The sequence below is a fragment of the Nycticebus coucang genome, chromosome 18 (assembly GCF_027406575.1).
Source record: "Nycticebus coucang isolate mNycCou1 chromosome 18, mNycCou1.pri, whole genome shotgun sequence".
Taxonomy (NCBI): Eukaryota; Metazoa; Chordata; class Mammalia; order Primates; family Lorisidae; genus Nycticebus; species Nycticebus coucang.
In genome coordinates this window covers 63,020,509-63,035,922 of record NC_069797.1, presented here as the reverse complement: position 1 = coordinate 63,035,922, position 15,414 = coordinate 63,020,509, and the positions used below count along the sequence as shown (strand labels likewise).

Below are 15,414 nucleotides of genomic sequence, written 5' to 3'. Positions count from 1 at the left end.
ATGAAGGAGGCACAGGCTTCCTCTCCATGAGTCTAGGAGTTTGGACACCAACTCCCTCTTAGTGGAGCCCCACACAGTAAAGTTAGCCCCTGGCAGGGCACTGGAGCAAGAGGGCTCAGCACTGTGAGCACAGGCTGCATCAGGGACCACAATACTAAGGCCTTTCACATACTTGTTGGCTCCCGTCACCCCTTGGGAGGCTTCAACAGGTCAAGAGCAAGCTGGCTAATGGGAGTTCAGAGAGGGGCTTAGGTTGGCCTGTGGCACCACAGTAGGGAACAGAGGGAACTGCAGAGCTGAACTGAAGAACCAGCTGTGGTTGAGTGGGATGTGGTCCCCACAAAGTTCTACTGCCCACCCAGCTAAGTGCAGGGCAAGAAAAGGGACCTCTTATCACTGTCTGCTCTACGAGGGCCTCCCTCACTGGCAGCTGTGGAGGCTCTGAGCCTGTTCCTGCACTGAGAATGGGGCTGAGCCAGGAGTCCGGGCCTCCTTTGGGACACGGCTTTGGCTGGACTGACAGCTTCTGCATCTCCCCCCTTCTTCACGATGTCATCTGGGCTACTTCCTGACCCTTGTCTCCATCTCCCCAGAAGAGGCAGGGGGAGGTTCCTCTGGTCTCAGTACTTGAATTTCCAAAGGCTGGGACCAGTCCGTGCCAACAGTTTTCTGTGGCTCTCACTGACTTTGGTCAAGAGGAAGGCCAGGGTTTGCAGATGTAGAACCTCCTCTGATCCCCCCTTTCCACCCTAGGCCTCTGGTAGAATGGAGCCCTGGGTGAGAACAGGAGCCAGGTGGCTGCATCTGGCTGGTCTACCACCCCCACCTCCTGCCACACCAGACTAGCTTGACCTTCCCAGCCCTAAGTGAACGGGGGCACCTGGGAGGCACTGCAGTTTTCCAGCATTTAAAAAATGAAATAAAACAGTAAATACCACAGTGCATTCATTGTACGTGAGTTAAGTCTGATGCTATGGAATATGTATTGAGTGAAGATGTTAAGTGCATCAAACAAATCTGAAAAATACTGCTGCTGAGAACCTGGCAGGAGGCACCCAGGCCCCTGCCAGCCTTGCCCAGCTCTGATCTGTTCACCCCAACTGAAGAACTGCATCTGACACTCTGCCCTGAGCTCCTCCCTGGCCTCACTTCCAGTCCTCAACCCTCTCCCCCACTACCTACTTCCCCTTCTCAGGCCAAACTACTTGTCATTCCTAGGGCTTCTGGAGATGCCAGCTCACACTGCAGTACAGTGAGGTGTTTAAAATAAGAGATATGTACAATGTGCTGCGAGAACCCAAAGGCAGGCAGGATGGAGGTGACTCTGAGTTTTCCAAGATGGTCAGAAGGCCGAGGCAATTAAACTGCATTTGCAGAGGTCTGGACATGTGAGAAAGCATGGAGGGGCCCTGGAGTATTTTTTGTGGAAATGTGAAGACCTCTTAGCTGCAAGCACCCTCCCCTTCTCATCTTAGTTAATTCTGCCCATCCTTCTCAATGCCATCTCTGAGTCCCCAGGGACTCATCTCGATCTTATAGAACTGCACCTCCTAGCTTACATTTAGCTTCTCAAGTTAAAGCTTCCTCAAAGCAGGAGTCAAGGTGATGTGCCTTTTTATCTTCCACAGAGCCTGGACTAGAACAATAACAGACAGCTCTAACAGATACAGCACTGAAGCTGAGTATGAGTGCTGGCCTTAGGTCACACAGCAAGAGTTGTAGAGTTGTGACCTGAACACACTCCTCACTCAGGGTTCTACCGTTATCTTGTTCTCTATGCCAAACTTGGGCACAGTTCTGTCTAGTTGACTTGGACCAGGGGATGCCTGAGGAGCAGGTTTGGTGTCAGGTCGTGGGTAGGGTTCCAAAAGTCTATAGCTGAAAAGAAGCAGTGGCTCCTGAAATTAAGTGAAGGGGAAGACATTCCCTGCCATGCTTCCCTGTGGCATGCCCTTCCCTTGAAGGCATGGGAGCCGGGCTGGAGGGCACAAGTCTGACTCTACAATAGGCCAGGGCCCACACGAAGGGGGCCTTCTATATCCTGTGGACATATCTCCAGGGACACTGTTACCTGAGCCTCCCCTGTTTTATCTTTAGCTCCCTGCAAGCCTTCTAGCACCTTCCAGCAAGCCCAGGCCATGGGTTCCATTCTTCCTTACCATTGGGACACTTAGAAACAGGAACATACAGTTTCTAGGAGCAGGACAAGATTATGGCTTCTTAGTCTGTAAGTGTGACAAGACTAGATGGCTTAGGGACCTGCAGCACTGATGCTTTGTGAACCACATCCCCACTTTCCCACAAAAGTTCACTTCCAGACCAGGACTGCACAGGCAGGGCTGCTGCCCACATCAGCTGGGTGTCCAAGTAGATTTCTGAGGGCTGTGAGCCACGAGGGAGGTAAGAACAGTGAAGAGAGCCTGGGGAGTGGGGACCAAGTGCTTCCTTTAGTCACAGCAGCCTCTGCCCAAAGATGACACTCAGAGAACCCACCTCACAAAATTTCCATGTCTGCAGTCCCCTCTCTACCCATTGCTCAGTCATTAGACCTCTCTGGCCTTCAGTTTCCTCATGTAAAGTCAGTGAGCTGCCCAGACTGTGAAGCAACACAGCTAAGAAGCTCTTGCCTAGCACAAGTGCTGGGGCCCCTCCCTTTGCTAACAGTACCCTCTGCTCCCTCCCCAAGTGGCCTTTCGGGTGAGCAGGCTTGGATAGCACAGGAGGAGGCAACTGCAGTCATGGACTGCTTCAAGGCTAACTAGGCTGAGGACAGCACGGCTCTCTCATGGACACTTCCCTCCACACCCAGGAGTCAGTCAGGGATGCCCTCTGACCCCTCTTGCCATGAGATCTCTTACCCAGTGCCCCGCCTCCCCCCACACACACCCTCGCTGACTCCAGCCCATCTCAGGCCCCTGCTGAGCTCCCCCAACACAATAGAGCTCTTGTGTTCCCTGCCCTACCAGGTCCCAGACCTGCTCCCAGGCCTGCCTGTTTTCTCAGCCTCTGGCAGGTTCCCTCAACCCACCCACAGAGCTCATAGCAGCCTCAGAGTCCCTAACCCTGTTTAACTCCTCCCTGGCTCCATGACCCCTCCCAAAGCGAGGGAGTCCAGCCTCTGGCTCTCCTCATCATCTATCGGGCCAGAATAAACTCACATCATATAAGCAGACCAAGGTCTCAGCTAGCTCTCTCCTGCAGCCTGGGACCTCTTAGATAAAGAAAGATGTGATAAATAGCTGTTATTCATTTTAAGAGAAGGCCAAGGGGAAGAAGCTTTGCCCAAAAGAGTGGCTGTTTCCTGAGTGTACTATTAGGTACCTGTGCATGGATGTGTTGTTGTAGGGGCCTTCTTGGTGCTCCCCAGAAAGGCATGACATCAGTCCTAGGAGAGCCCAGGGCTTAAGAGAGAATTTTATTCCAGTATAATAAAATAAAATAGGAGTCCTCTCTGTTGTCCAGCTGACAGCTACCCTTTCCGATGACCCCACCCTTATCTCGTGGCTGGCTGGCAGGAAGGCTGGACCAGTAACCTTCAGTGCTCATCCCACCTGGGAGTCAGAAAGGCTACAGGTGTGTTCTCAAACTTGAGTCTGCATCAGCATCACCTGGAGGGCAGAAACAGACTGTTAGGCCCCACCATTCACCTTCTGCCTCAGTGCCTCAGGTATAAGGAAGGGAATTATGTGCATTTCTAACCAGCTGCCAGGTGACATGGATGTTTCTCCCAGACTCCGCCAGAAGCTGTCTTGGAGCCAGGATGAGATCTGCTGAGACAAAGGTTGACATAGAATCTCAAGAGGTTGATACTGAGAGTGGCAGCCAGTCTCTCAAAAGGTCTGCATCTGATGAGGAGGAAGCTCTGAGCCAGAACCAGTGTAAACTCGGGGGTTCCAGGACCAGTTCTTCCACCTACTTATTAATACACTTGATCTTAGCCAAAAGGCTGAGAAGTGATTGGATCTGTAATCTTCTTTAAAACACATTTTCTTACTCCCCTCTTACGTGCCAGGCATTTTATGTATCTTATCCCTATTCTTTATTCCCAAAAGGCAAAGAGATATCCCTGAAGCTTACAGAGGTAGGATCAGACCCCAGACTCTAAAAGCCTAGGCTCTTAACCTCCCTGGGATTCTACCTAGAAAGGGAAACACGCGGCTTGGGCATTTAGGATGATGAAATAAAGGAGGGGAGAAAAGATCCTCAGAAAGAAAAAAAAAAAGAAAACACCAAGGTGGGTCAAATTACTTGTAAACTTTGCCTTCTTAGCAGCACAGAGAGGGACCCAATGCTTGCTTCTAGCTCTAGGATTCTAAGAGATAACTATGTTTAAAGAGAGCTATTTTCTAAATTAAGAAACACAGAGCTCAGTGACTGCTAATCTCAGCTGTAAGAAGACCAGTCCTTTCCAGACTAGAGGGAAGGAGGTAGCCAGTATGTCCTGGTCCACCACAGAAGTGGGTGCATACAGCTCTTTCTGGTGTGTCTCCATTTAAAGCTGCTGATCTCATGGGAGAAGAGCCCCTTTCCTTCTCTCCGGGACCCTGGGCCTTCCCTATCGTATTCACTGCTATACTGCCACCAACAAGCGTAGTTCTTGGCGTATCTGAGGAACAAAAGGTGTTGCATGAATCAACACATTCCCATCATGCCTGCACTGTCCACAGGGCCTCAGCCAGTGGCTAGGATTCTCCCATATACACCTTGGATGGTAAGGGCCCTGTTTGAAACTGGAGATAAAAAATCAAGAGGCTGGGAAATTCACTTCTTAAAACTTATTTTAATATCCTTTCTCCCCATCCTCACCCCACATTGGGAAAGGCCAAAACAGTCTGGCTGGGTTTAATTACAAATTAATACATATTGTCATTGTGTAAAGTAAATCAACACTTTGGCAATAAGGAACTATTCTTGGAAAAAGTGAAACCCATATTAACAAAATATGTCATGGAAGAACCCCATTCAGTGAGCTCACTGGCTTCTTAAAAGACTATAAAATGTCAATGCTCTGCACGCTCTGGGGCTTGTCCATGCAATGGCAGTGGAAAGAGGCCCTGCCCAGACTCAGCCAAATCCAGTCAGCTCCAACCAACCCCGAGACCCAATAAAAGGGAAAATGTAGACTCACAAGTAAAGTTTTGTAGCTTCGCTCCTAAGCCCACATGAGAAAAGGAGATAGGAAGTAAAAGGAAAGGCTTAAAAGTGCAGCATTTTTTCAATCATAAAAGTTAAAATTTTTTTTTAATTTAAAAATTAAAAAAGTTTAAAAATCAGCCAATACCACTGGAGGGGAAGAAAAAAAGGAATAGAACTTAATTATTTTGAGTAAGTATAAACGTGGTCTCAGCTTCAAGCCATGCCTTTGGGTGTGCAGATATCATCCTTTCTGTGCTCTGCTCAAGCTGGGAGACCCTATGGGTATTTCTTTGCTTAGCAGCTTCAAAGCAGTAGGGATTTTTTTTGTAAAAAGGTACTATATACACACATGCATATATGTGTATATATGCACATGTGTACAAAACATATATTGTGATAAAATATGTTTAGAAAGCTGGAGGCACCAAGCCTCTGGGGCTGACTTCTTTCTGTTCAGAGTTTCACAGGACAATACCTACCCATGAACTTCTCTCCAGTTTGAAACACTCCATCTTCCCTTGAGATTGCCTGATACTGACGTAGGAGAGTGAGGCAGGTCCAAAAAATAAATGAGGGTCCCCCAGAAAATGTGTCATCAGTGACATTTTTCACATGCAAAAGAAACACTAGAGTCATGAGTTATTTGAGAGCTTTCTACCCGTCCTGACTCCCTCCCCTGCCCAGCTTGCATGCCTGAAAGCTAGATCTTTAAGTATTTCTGGCTGAGCCCTCTTGCCACATATGTCAGGAACATTCCAAGCTGGCTACCACATGTGCAGGCTCTGGCCGCCTTCCCTCTCTACTGTCGAGTGCTCTGCTGTTTCAAGGGCACAGTGGGGCCATGCGTCTCTCATTTCAGCTCCATCTTCAGTTGATTGTACATCTCAAAAACAACCAAATTTTAAAAAGAAATTAATTCCAAAAGAATGTTCATATTTGGATACCTATTTCTCTTGATATTTTTAAAATTCCACCTGATGAATCTATTAAACTGAGAGTTAAAGTGTGTGTACATGCACACACACACACATACATACCCCACCACATGCTCACAAAATTAAGAGGGTTGGGGGAAGATTGTTTCTTGCCAAAAGCTTATGTGCTGATCAAGTTTTAATAATGTGGTTAACAAGAAATGTACACCATTTAGCAAGCACACAGAGGAACAACTGGTCCCTGGAGCATCTGGCTTCCCAGCCCACTTTCTGCTACCTTTGGAATAGTTTTGATAGTCACTACATTCAGAGAATCCAAGAGGACTGCATGGACAGATGAACCTTTATTTAAAAAAATAGCACTTCAAATAAATTAAAAGGGACAACCGTCAAGTGTTCAAATTGTGAAGAAGTAGTTGAAAACCTAGACTCCAAGTTGCAGTCTTCCAACCTCATTCTTTGTCCAATGGGAAACACCCACACATCTCAGTCTTCCCACTCAATCTTTTCCCTACTGAGATGAGGGAAGCAATTGCAAACAGGAGACCAGACGGAGGAGAAAGCTGCATCTGATTGGAATGAACATTGCCACGTACTTGCTAATACGGGTTTCACTTTATGACCAAATGTATTCTTTCAAAAATAAAAAAGGGGGGGAGGGAAGCTGCATGTTTTTAAAAATTGAAATTATTTAGGGATAAAACACTAACTCTAGTGCCTTAAATGGGCAATAGCAACTTTTTTCCTCCGAAGTCAAACACCATCCCCAGCTGAGCCTTTGTGCTACAAGCTTTTCAGGAGATGTCACCTAAACTTTATTAAAAGAAAAGAACAAGTTTAAATATAGACACTGGACTAGCCCAGTCTGTATTTTCAAGTCCACATTCTTCATCTGAAGCATTGCATCAGGGACCCCCCCTGAGTCTGCATGTTTTCAAGTTCACAGTACATGGAACCAGTTTTTCTTTTTAATTTTTCCTCACTCAGAGCAGCCACGCATAGTGGCCGTGACGCCGGAACCTCGGGCGGGGCCTTTTCCTACGAGGCCTGGCCAGAGCTGCCCAAGGTTTCTCCTCAATGAGAATCGATGCTGTCATGCTCTATGGATGGGAAAAAAGCAAGAAAATAAAAGCACCTGGTACAGGTTTCATGAGATCCATTTGGATTCACTATGTTCCAAACCCGCTGCTGAATGCCGTTTGTCCACTTTGTGTGTGTTGAACAGTTTGTGGCCTTAGAGTCGGTCTCAATTCGAAGAACTGTTATTGGATGCCCCAGAGGTTGATGCAATAGCAGCTCCAGCAGGGCTACTTGTGGAGACCGACTTTCGGATGTGAGGCAGCAAGTAGGGGTCACAGGCCAATTGCTGGACATCGATGCGGTCCTCCTTTCGGTAGGCCAAACATCGTCGAATAAATGCCTGCAAAGGAGAGTTTCTTGAAGAAGATGGAAGCAGATATCTTGTTCCCCCAGAGGGAATCCTGAGGCTCAGTATCAGCTGCCAGAGCCCAGAGCAAACATCTCCTAAGGAGAAGGGGCTTAAGGCCTTTCCTGGAGATCACCAGACAGACCTAAAGAAGACAAGGGAAGGAGACGCCCCAGCAGCAGTACCTCTCTGCTGCCACCAACTTCTTCCTGGACAGAGGGAGTTGAGCCGTTCCTGAAGTTGGGGAGAATAGGGGGATGGCCTCGAAATACTCCTGCCCCCAAAGCACTAGGGCCAACAACAACCAAAAACATCTCTCTTTGCCTTGGCTGGTTTGGATGGGAACAGTGTGACTTCATGGTCTTGTATCTATAAACCACGGACTCAAGCGAACTTTCTAAGAAGCAGAAATTCTAATGACAAACTGCCATTACTTGGTCACAAAAACAAAAACAAATAGTTTCATTTAATCAAAGCTGTAAGTAAGTATTTTAAATAAATGGATCAGTGCAGGGGGGTGCACCACCTGCAGCACATGTGCCACTCTGATGGGATGCTGACGGGGGCTGTGCGTGGCAGCAGGTGGTATATGGAAACTCTCTACTTTCTGTTCAATTTTGCTGTGAATTTAAAACTCCTCTAAAATGCAAAATTTATTTAAGACAAAATCTAAAACATGAAATAACCTATTGATTTTCTTGTTTCCCCCTGTTTAATTAACAAAACAAAAGTATAATGTGAACCCCGGTTTTTCAAAGACAAAGATGCTTACAGGTACTAGCTTGGTTAAAATGTTTGGAAGAGGGCTGGGCACAGTGACTCATGCCTATAACCCAGCACGCTGGGAGGCCAAGGTGGGTGGATTGCTTGAACTCAGGAGTTTAGGACCAGCCTGAGGAAGAGCAAGACCCTGCCTCTTAAAAAAAAACTAGCCAGGGGCGGTGCCTTTGGATCAGTGAGTAGGGTGCCGGCCCCATATATCAAGGGTGGTGGGTCCAAACCTGCCCTCGGCCAAACTGCAACAAAAAAACAGCCCGGTGTTGTGACGGGCACCTGCAGTCCCAGCTATTCAGGAGGCTGAGGCAAGAAAATCACCTAAGCCCAAGAGCTGGAGGTTGCTGTGAGCTGATATGGTACAGTACTCTACCAAGGGTGACAAAGTGAGACTGTCTCAAACAAAAACAAAGGCCAAGGTGGGTGGATTGCTTGAACTCAGGAGTTTAGGACCAGCCTGAGGAAGAGCAAGACCCTGTCTCTTAAAAAAAAACTAGCCAGTGGGGTAGTGCCTATGTCTCAAGGAGTAGGGCGCCAGCCCTGTATACTAAAGGTGGTGGGTTCAAAACCCAGCCCTGGACAAAAATTACAAAAAAAAACCCAACAACAACAACAACAACAACAACAAAAAACTAGCCAGGCATTGTGGTGGGTGCCTGTAGTCCCAGTCACTTGGTAGGCTGAGGCAAAGAGGACCTCTGGAGTCCAAGAGTTTGAGATTATACTTGAGTTATGATGCCACAGCACTCTACTGTGAGACTATCTCCAAAAAAAAAAAAAAGGTTTGGAAGATAAAGACAAATTCATAAAAATAAGTATAATAATCTTGGCCTTTAAAAATAAAATTTTATAGGCCAGGCTCGGTGGCTCATGCCTATAATCCCAGCACTCTGGGAGGCCGAAGCAGGTGGACTGCCTGAGCTCACGGGTTTGAGACCAGCCTGAGCCAGAGTGAGACCTGGTCTCTAAAATCAGCTGGGCGTTGTGACAAGCACCTGGAGTCCCAACTACTTGGGAGGCTGAGGCAAGAGAATTACTTGAGCCCAAGAGTTCAAGCTTGCTGTGAGCTGTGACACCATGGGCATTCTACCAAGGGCAACAAAATGAGACTCTGTCTCAAAAAAAAAAAAAAAAAAAAGAAATTTTTATTAGTGAGATATATGAAATTGGAGTTAAACAGGTGATCTTGAGTTGCACAGTGGTCAAATAAAACTTTTTACCTTGAATTTTCTCTCCACATAGCTGCTAGTATAGGCTCTTGAAATAAGAGTCAGATAGGACAGGTGCCCTAGTTAAAACCTGCAACTGCTCTCCTCAGCTACCCTGCCACCTCTCCACCACCCTCTCCTCTGTTTAACCTGCTCTGCAAACCTGCCAAACTCTTTCTCACACCCAAGCTGCACTTGCTTCTCTCTGCTCGGAATGCCTCCCCCCTCGAATCTACGCAGGGCATCCATCTTCTCAGCATTTGAGTCAGTGCTCAACATGTCACTCATCATTGAGGCCTTCCTTAACCATGCCATCAAAAAAGGCTTCCCATCTCCCTGTCCCTCTTGCTGTGACTTAGTATCCACCTTTTGTTTTATTTTTTGTCTCACTTAGTAGAATGCAAGCTCCTAAAGACAGGGAACTGTCATTTAGTGGTACACATTCAGTTCCATCTCCAGTACCTGGAACAGTGTCTAGTGCTAACAGACAATAAATATTGGTGGTGGAAGGAGAGGGAGGAAAAAAGAAAGGGGCTGGAGAAATACAGGGAGAGGGAGAGGGAAGATAATTAGATGTGAAGATATTTCTGTTTTCTTCAAAGCAAGTCCATCTATCTAACCATCTCAACCTTATCTAAAGTTTTGGGAATATCTGGTTATCTATTTATTGAAAACACACCAAAATTTGACAAAGTGTTAGAAAGAAAGTTTTGAAAGATCTGACAGATGAGGAGAATTGAGCATCTCTGAGGTATTCCCGTCCCTCAGTGACAACTGAGTGGCAGCCGTGGTGTGGGTAATTGAGTGTAGCTGCAGAAGTTACTGTCAGATGCTGTCTAGGCCACACTAACCTCACAACCACTTTTTTTTTTTAAAGAGATGATGTCTCACTATGTTGCCCAGCTAGAGTGCAGAGGTTATTGATGGGCATGATCATTGCATATTGCAGCCTACAGGGAACTCCTGGTCTTAAGCAGTCCTCCTGCTTAAGCCCCCAGTGTAGCTGGGACTACAGGTGTGCTGACCAAGCCCAGTTACAATCACCTTTTTTGTCTTTGTTTTAAGGAAAAGCAGCTTAAAAGGTTGAAGTGAACTTGCCTAAAGTTACATAGCTACTGAGCGCAGAGCTGACGTTAAAATTAAGTCTACCAAGCCTCAAAGGTGAGCCTCTCTCCAGCTCTCTCCCAGGACAGTCAGGAATCTGTGTTTGCCTTAGGAATGTGTTATAGGACTTCTCAGTTGCAGATCTGTTGACTATGTAGTACTACTGAATTATGGGGCAGGAAGTTATCAGTCAGGAATCATAAATAACTGCTATATTCTTACCCTACAAGTCAGCTAAACCACTTGGAAAAGAGGTTCTTCCCTAGCCTCTCTAATGAGGGAACAGCAGAGGCCAAACACTCATAAAAGGGATTAGATTTATAAATGATTTGAGAAATGTTGAATGATCATGGCATCCAATGGGGTGGACCACCACCTATCTAAGTTGGACTAGTTAATATATAAAAAGACATAAATAACACAAGGATAAACTAGCTACTTCTAGCACTAGAATCTTGGTTTCTACACGCAGCAAGGCTGAAGTGATTATTTATGGCTTCATTTTCTCCACCTTCCATTCTGTGCTTCCTTTGCTCCAAGTGTTTAGAAATGCCCTCACCAATGGCTATAGAGAAATGCTGCCTACCGCAGCCATTTAACCCTTTTTTGGTACTCTTATATTTTTTTCTAGGTGGGCCTTAGCTCCCCAAATTGATCACAACCCCTGAATTTGGACAAAGCTGGGTATCTTTCACATTGCCCACACACTTGGTTTCTCTCTACTGAATAGGCTGCTCTCCCTTTCCTTCCCTCACTCTAGGAAGCCTTTCTGGATTAAAAAACCCACTCATCAACACTCCTTTTACCAGAATTGGGGAGGAGGTGGTCAGAGTAAATGCAATAGTCTTCTATTATTCCCAGAAATATTAATCCATGCCGATACTAATGGTTTTAATGACTCCTGATTCACCTTGAATAATCCATCATGACCCCCCCGAATAACATAGAAGGCAGTCATTTCTGCTGGCCAATGGGTCAAAACTTACCTTTGCTTCAGGTGTTACTACTGGCTTTGGCGGGAACTGCACTTCAGTAGCTTTAAGAATAGTATTCTCTTGCAGAATGTCTTGCTGGGACTGGTTATGGCCAAAAGGCTAACATACGAAAACAAACACAAGTGGGCCTCTGGTTAAAATTAAAGAGAACACAATCCAGTACCACAGGAAAGGAAAAGAAAAGACATTTTCCATTAAGAATTGCTAGAAGGAATTCTGGAGATGACCTGCCCTAATTCTGTGGTTTTAAGGATTAAAGGGGTAAGAGCACAGAGCTTAAGGAACTTGCTCACAGTCTAACTTTCAGGTCAAGGCAGAGCTGGGACCAGAAGCAGCATCTCCCACATCACAATACTCTGCTTTATTCACAGCAAAGAAAAAAGGAAGCTTCAGAGCAGGAACTGGCAACCTTTTTTGCTCTGAGTGTTACCTGTGGGCAAGCAATACATGTATGTGCCACTGGCCGACCCAAGACATAGATTAAAAAAAAAAAAATAGATGAAAAAGGAAATAACACAGTAGAGGGATAAGGAGAAAGTGAGAAAAAAAACAGAGTTGGGGCTACTTAGTGGCTTCATCTGTGCCCCAAGCCACCATTTTCTTTTCTTTTTTTTTGCAGTTTTTGGCGGGGGCTGGGTTTGAACCTGCCACCTCTGGCATAGGGGGCTGGTGCCCTACCCCTTTGGGCCACAGGCACTGCCCCAAGCCGCTATTTTCTAATAAACTCTTAAAGTTTATTCAAGTTCACAGTAGGCAAGTTTTTCACAGTAGGCAAGTTCAAGCCTACTGTCACCTCTACATTGTTTCTACTAACAGATCTCAAACAATTCTTTCTAGATAATTGTTACCACCATTATCAGCAACAATGCAAGGATGTCACAGAATATACAGAATATAAACAATAATTAAGCTCCACTAATTCTGAATTGCCTCCCTTATCTTAGAGAGGTAAGATAAATACCTCTAGACAGACCAATGAGAAGTTAAAGAAGCAGCTATAACCTGAATTAAGAGCTTAGTCTGGGAACGTGATCAAAATATTAAGAAGAGATGCAAAAACTCCCATCTGGCCTATACCCGCAGCCTACTTGGGAATACTGAAGCATACACACTGAAAGCAAAACCAGGAGTATAAATACACAAACAGATCCTAATATATTTAATTATTTGAATAAGTCACCTCAATCAACAGATACTTTGATACCCTCTCCCCAGTACAGAAATATAAAGCATGCTTTTTTGGGGTGTGTGTGTGTGTGGCTTTACTTTAGTTAGTTGCTGCACTGACTAGAGTGCAGTGGCGTGATCATAGCTCACTGCAAACTCAAGCTCCTGGGCTCAGCGATCCTTCTGTCTCAGCCTTCTGAGTAGCTGAGACTACAGGTGCATGCCACCATGCCCAATTGATTTTTGTATTTTTTTTTTGTGATTTTTGGCCAGGGCTGGGTTTGAACCCGCCACCTCTGGCATATGGGACCGGCGCCCTACTCCTTGAGCCACAGGCGCTGCCCCGATTTTTATATTTTTGGAGAGACAAGGTCTTGCTCTTGCTCAGGTTGGTCTTAGACTCTTGAGCTCGAGCAATCCTCCTGCCTCAGCTTTAATGAGGTGGTTGGAAATAACAGTCTGGGGATACTTCAAGTTTCAGTTCTTGAGACCCATAAGAATGGTTTGTAAGAATATTATATACTTTAATAAACCATTTCATGTTATGCCCCTACACATATTTTCAGAATCAAAACGTGTCCTGGGTAATTTGAGAACAGCAAAAATGCATACTTTTCACATCCCTGCAGAATCCATCAGGTGCCCTAGGATTGAGACTGTTTATGCATAAAGCTTGTTTAATTAAATCTGTATTTTCTTTAAACTACTACTTTCAGGATTCCATTTTGTATAACCCACTGATTAACTCCAAGAGGCTAATGCATACTGAGGCACTGTGGCTATGCCACCCAAGAAGGAAGTTGTTTCCTCCACAGTCTTCCTTACCTTCCTTCCATAAAGACACTGGTAGAAGATCACACCCACTGACCAGACGTCAACTTTATTTGAGATCTTTGGTGGTTCTTTCCCAACCACGAAACACTCTGGTGGTAAATACCTAGGACAAAAGAGAAATAAAAAATTCTTTAAAAAATGATTATATAAATCAAAGACATGTACAGAAAGACAAAAGACCTCATAATCTGAACAGTCAACTTGAATATATATGGAGAGTCAATGAAAAGACAGTCTAACTTAGGGAAGAAGTAATATTCTTACAGGGTGTTAAAATACATATAATTTACTGAGAGAGAGAAATATTCTCACTAGTCCCATTTCATTTACCCCAGCCTCCTTTCTCAGGGCTGTGGCTAGTTAAGTATCATTCAACAAGTTTTTAAAAGAGATTAAGTGACACAAAGAAGTACATTCCCTTTTATGATAGTTTCATCAACATAATATAACTAGAAATGCATGTGGTTCCTTTCATGATGCCTAAAGAAGGAAGTGTTTCCAAAGTAAACAGCTATTTTAAAAGTCCAAATGAATTCAGGACACAGCATAGATCTCTGAGGCAGGAGTCTATTTTGCTTTCTTATGGTAGCCTCTTTCGGAAATCTGGACTGGGAATAATTCCCATGTAAAATCAAGGGTGATATTAAAGACCAAATTATCAGAAGATATTTTATGATTCCTACTTCAAGGGTGATCAAGAGCTTACTCGAAGACTAACAAATAATGTAGCAAAAGTCAAACTAGTTGTCAGAATAAGTCAATCCTCATCTAAATTCCTTCCTCCCCACCACTGAATTCTAAAGAAACTACGAGATAAGACAACCACACTAAATTGTATGGTGTGGGTGGTAAGTGCCTCTTGGCATTTAGGAAACCAAACCAATGTGCCCAGTTGGAAGGCAGAATTCTGATAACAGATAGGATTTCTTTCTACAGATTTCATGCTAGCAAAATCGATTCTGTGGAAAAATTTTTATTTGGAACCCTACCATGTCCCTGGTATAAAAATATATATAAAAATCTAAATTTATAGCTCGAAGGGGACCACAAGAGTTGAGAGAGGACATGTTCCTTTTCCCAACCACCACCTTTATCAAATTTCATTTCAGATGATAGGCTTGTTTTCTTTTTATAAAAAATAAGGTTAGTTTCTTATTTAATTTTTTTTTTTTTTTTTGAGACAGTGTCTCACTTTGTCACCCTGGGTATGTACAGTGCCATGGCATCATAGCTCACAGCAACCTAACTCTTGGGCTCAAGACATTCTCTTGCTTCAGCCTCTCGAGTAGCTGGGACTATAGGCGCCTGCCACAACGCCCAGGTATTTTTAGAGAGGAGGTCTCGCTCTGGCTCGAACCTGTGAGCTCAGGTAGTCCACCTGCCACGACCTTCCAAGTGCTACGATTATAGGCATGAACCACCTCACCAGCCTTATTTATTTTTTTCTTTTTTTTTTTGAGACAGTCTTACTCTGTTGCCCCAGGCTGTAGTGCCATGGTCTCATCCTAGCTAACAGCAACCTCAAACTCTTGAGCTCAAAGTATCTTCCTGCCTCAGCCTCCTGAGCAGCTGGAACTATAGACACCCACCACTATGCCCAACTAACTTTTCTATTTTTAGTAGAGACAGAGTCTCAGTCTTGTCTGGGCTGGTCTCAAACACCTGAGCTCATTTGATCCTTCCACATCAACCTCCAAGAGTGACAGGATTACAGGCACAGTGAGCCACCATGCCTGGCTGAGGTAACTATTTTCATTGTGAAAAAAACTACACCTCTCAAAAGAACAACCTATCAAACACAAGTGTGCTCAAATCCAAGTTCCAGGGAATTTATA

At 45.0% G+C, this 15,414-nt stretch overlaps 1 protein-coding gene across 16 annotated transcripts in view; it reads right to left on the bottom strand.

The window, feature by feature from the left end:
* Positions 1-6,231: 6,231 nt before the first annotated feature.
* TLK2 (tousled like kinase 2) overlaps positions 6,232-15,414 on the bottom strand; it is a 138,750-nt gene continuing 129,567 nt past the window's right edge. For all 16 annotated transcript variants that reach the window (XM_053568779.1, XM_053568777.1, XM_053568776.1 and 13 more), the window contains 3 exons: positions 13,571-13,682; positions 11,570-11,677; positions 6,232-7,491 (listed from right to left, as the gene is read on the bottom strand). In XM_053568779.1, the coding sequence (XP_053424754.1) occupies positions 7,318-7,491; positions 11,570-11,677; positions 13,571-13,682 (394 nt within the window). In that variant the 3' untranslated portion in view covers positions 6,232-7,317. The remainder of the gene's footprint in view (positions 7,492-11,569; positions 11,678-13,570; positions 13,683-15,414) is intronic.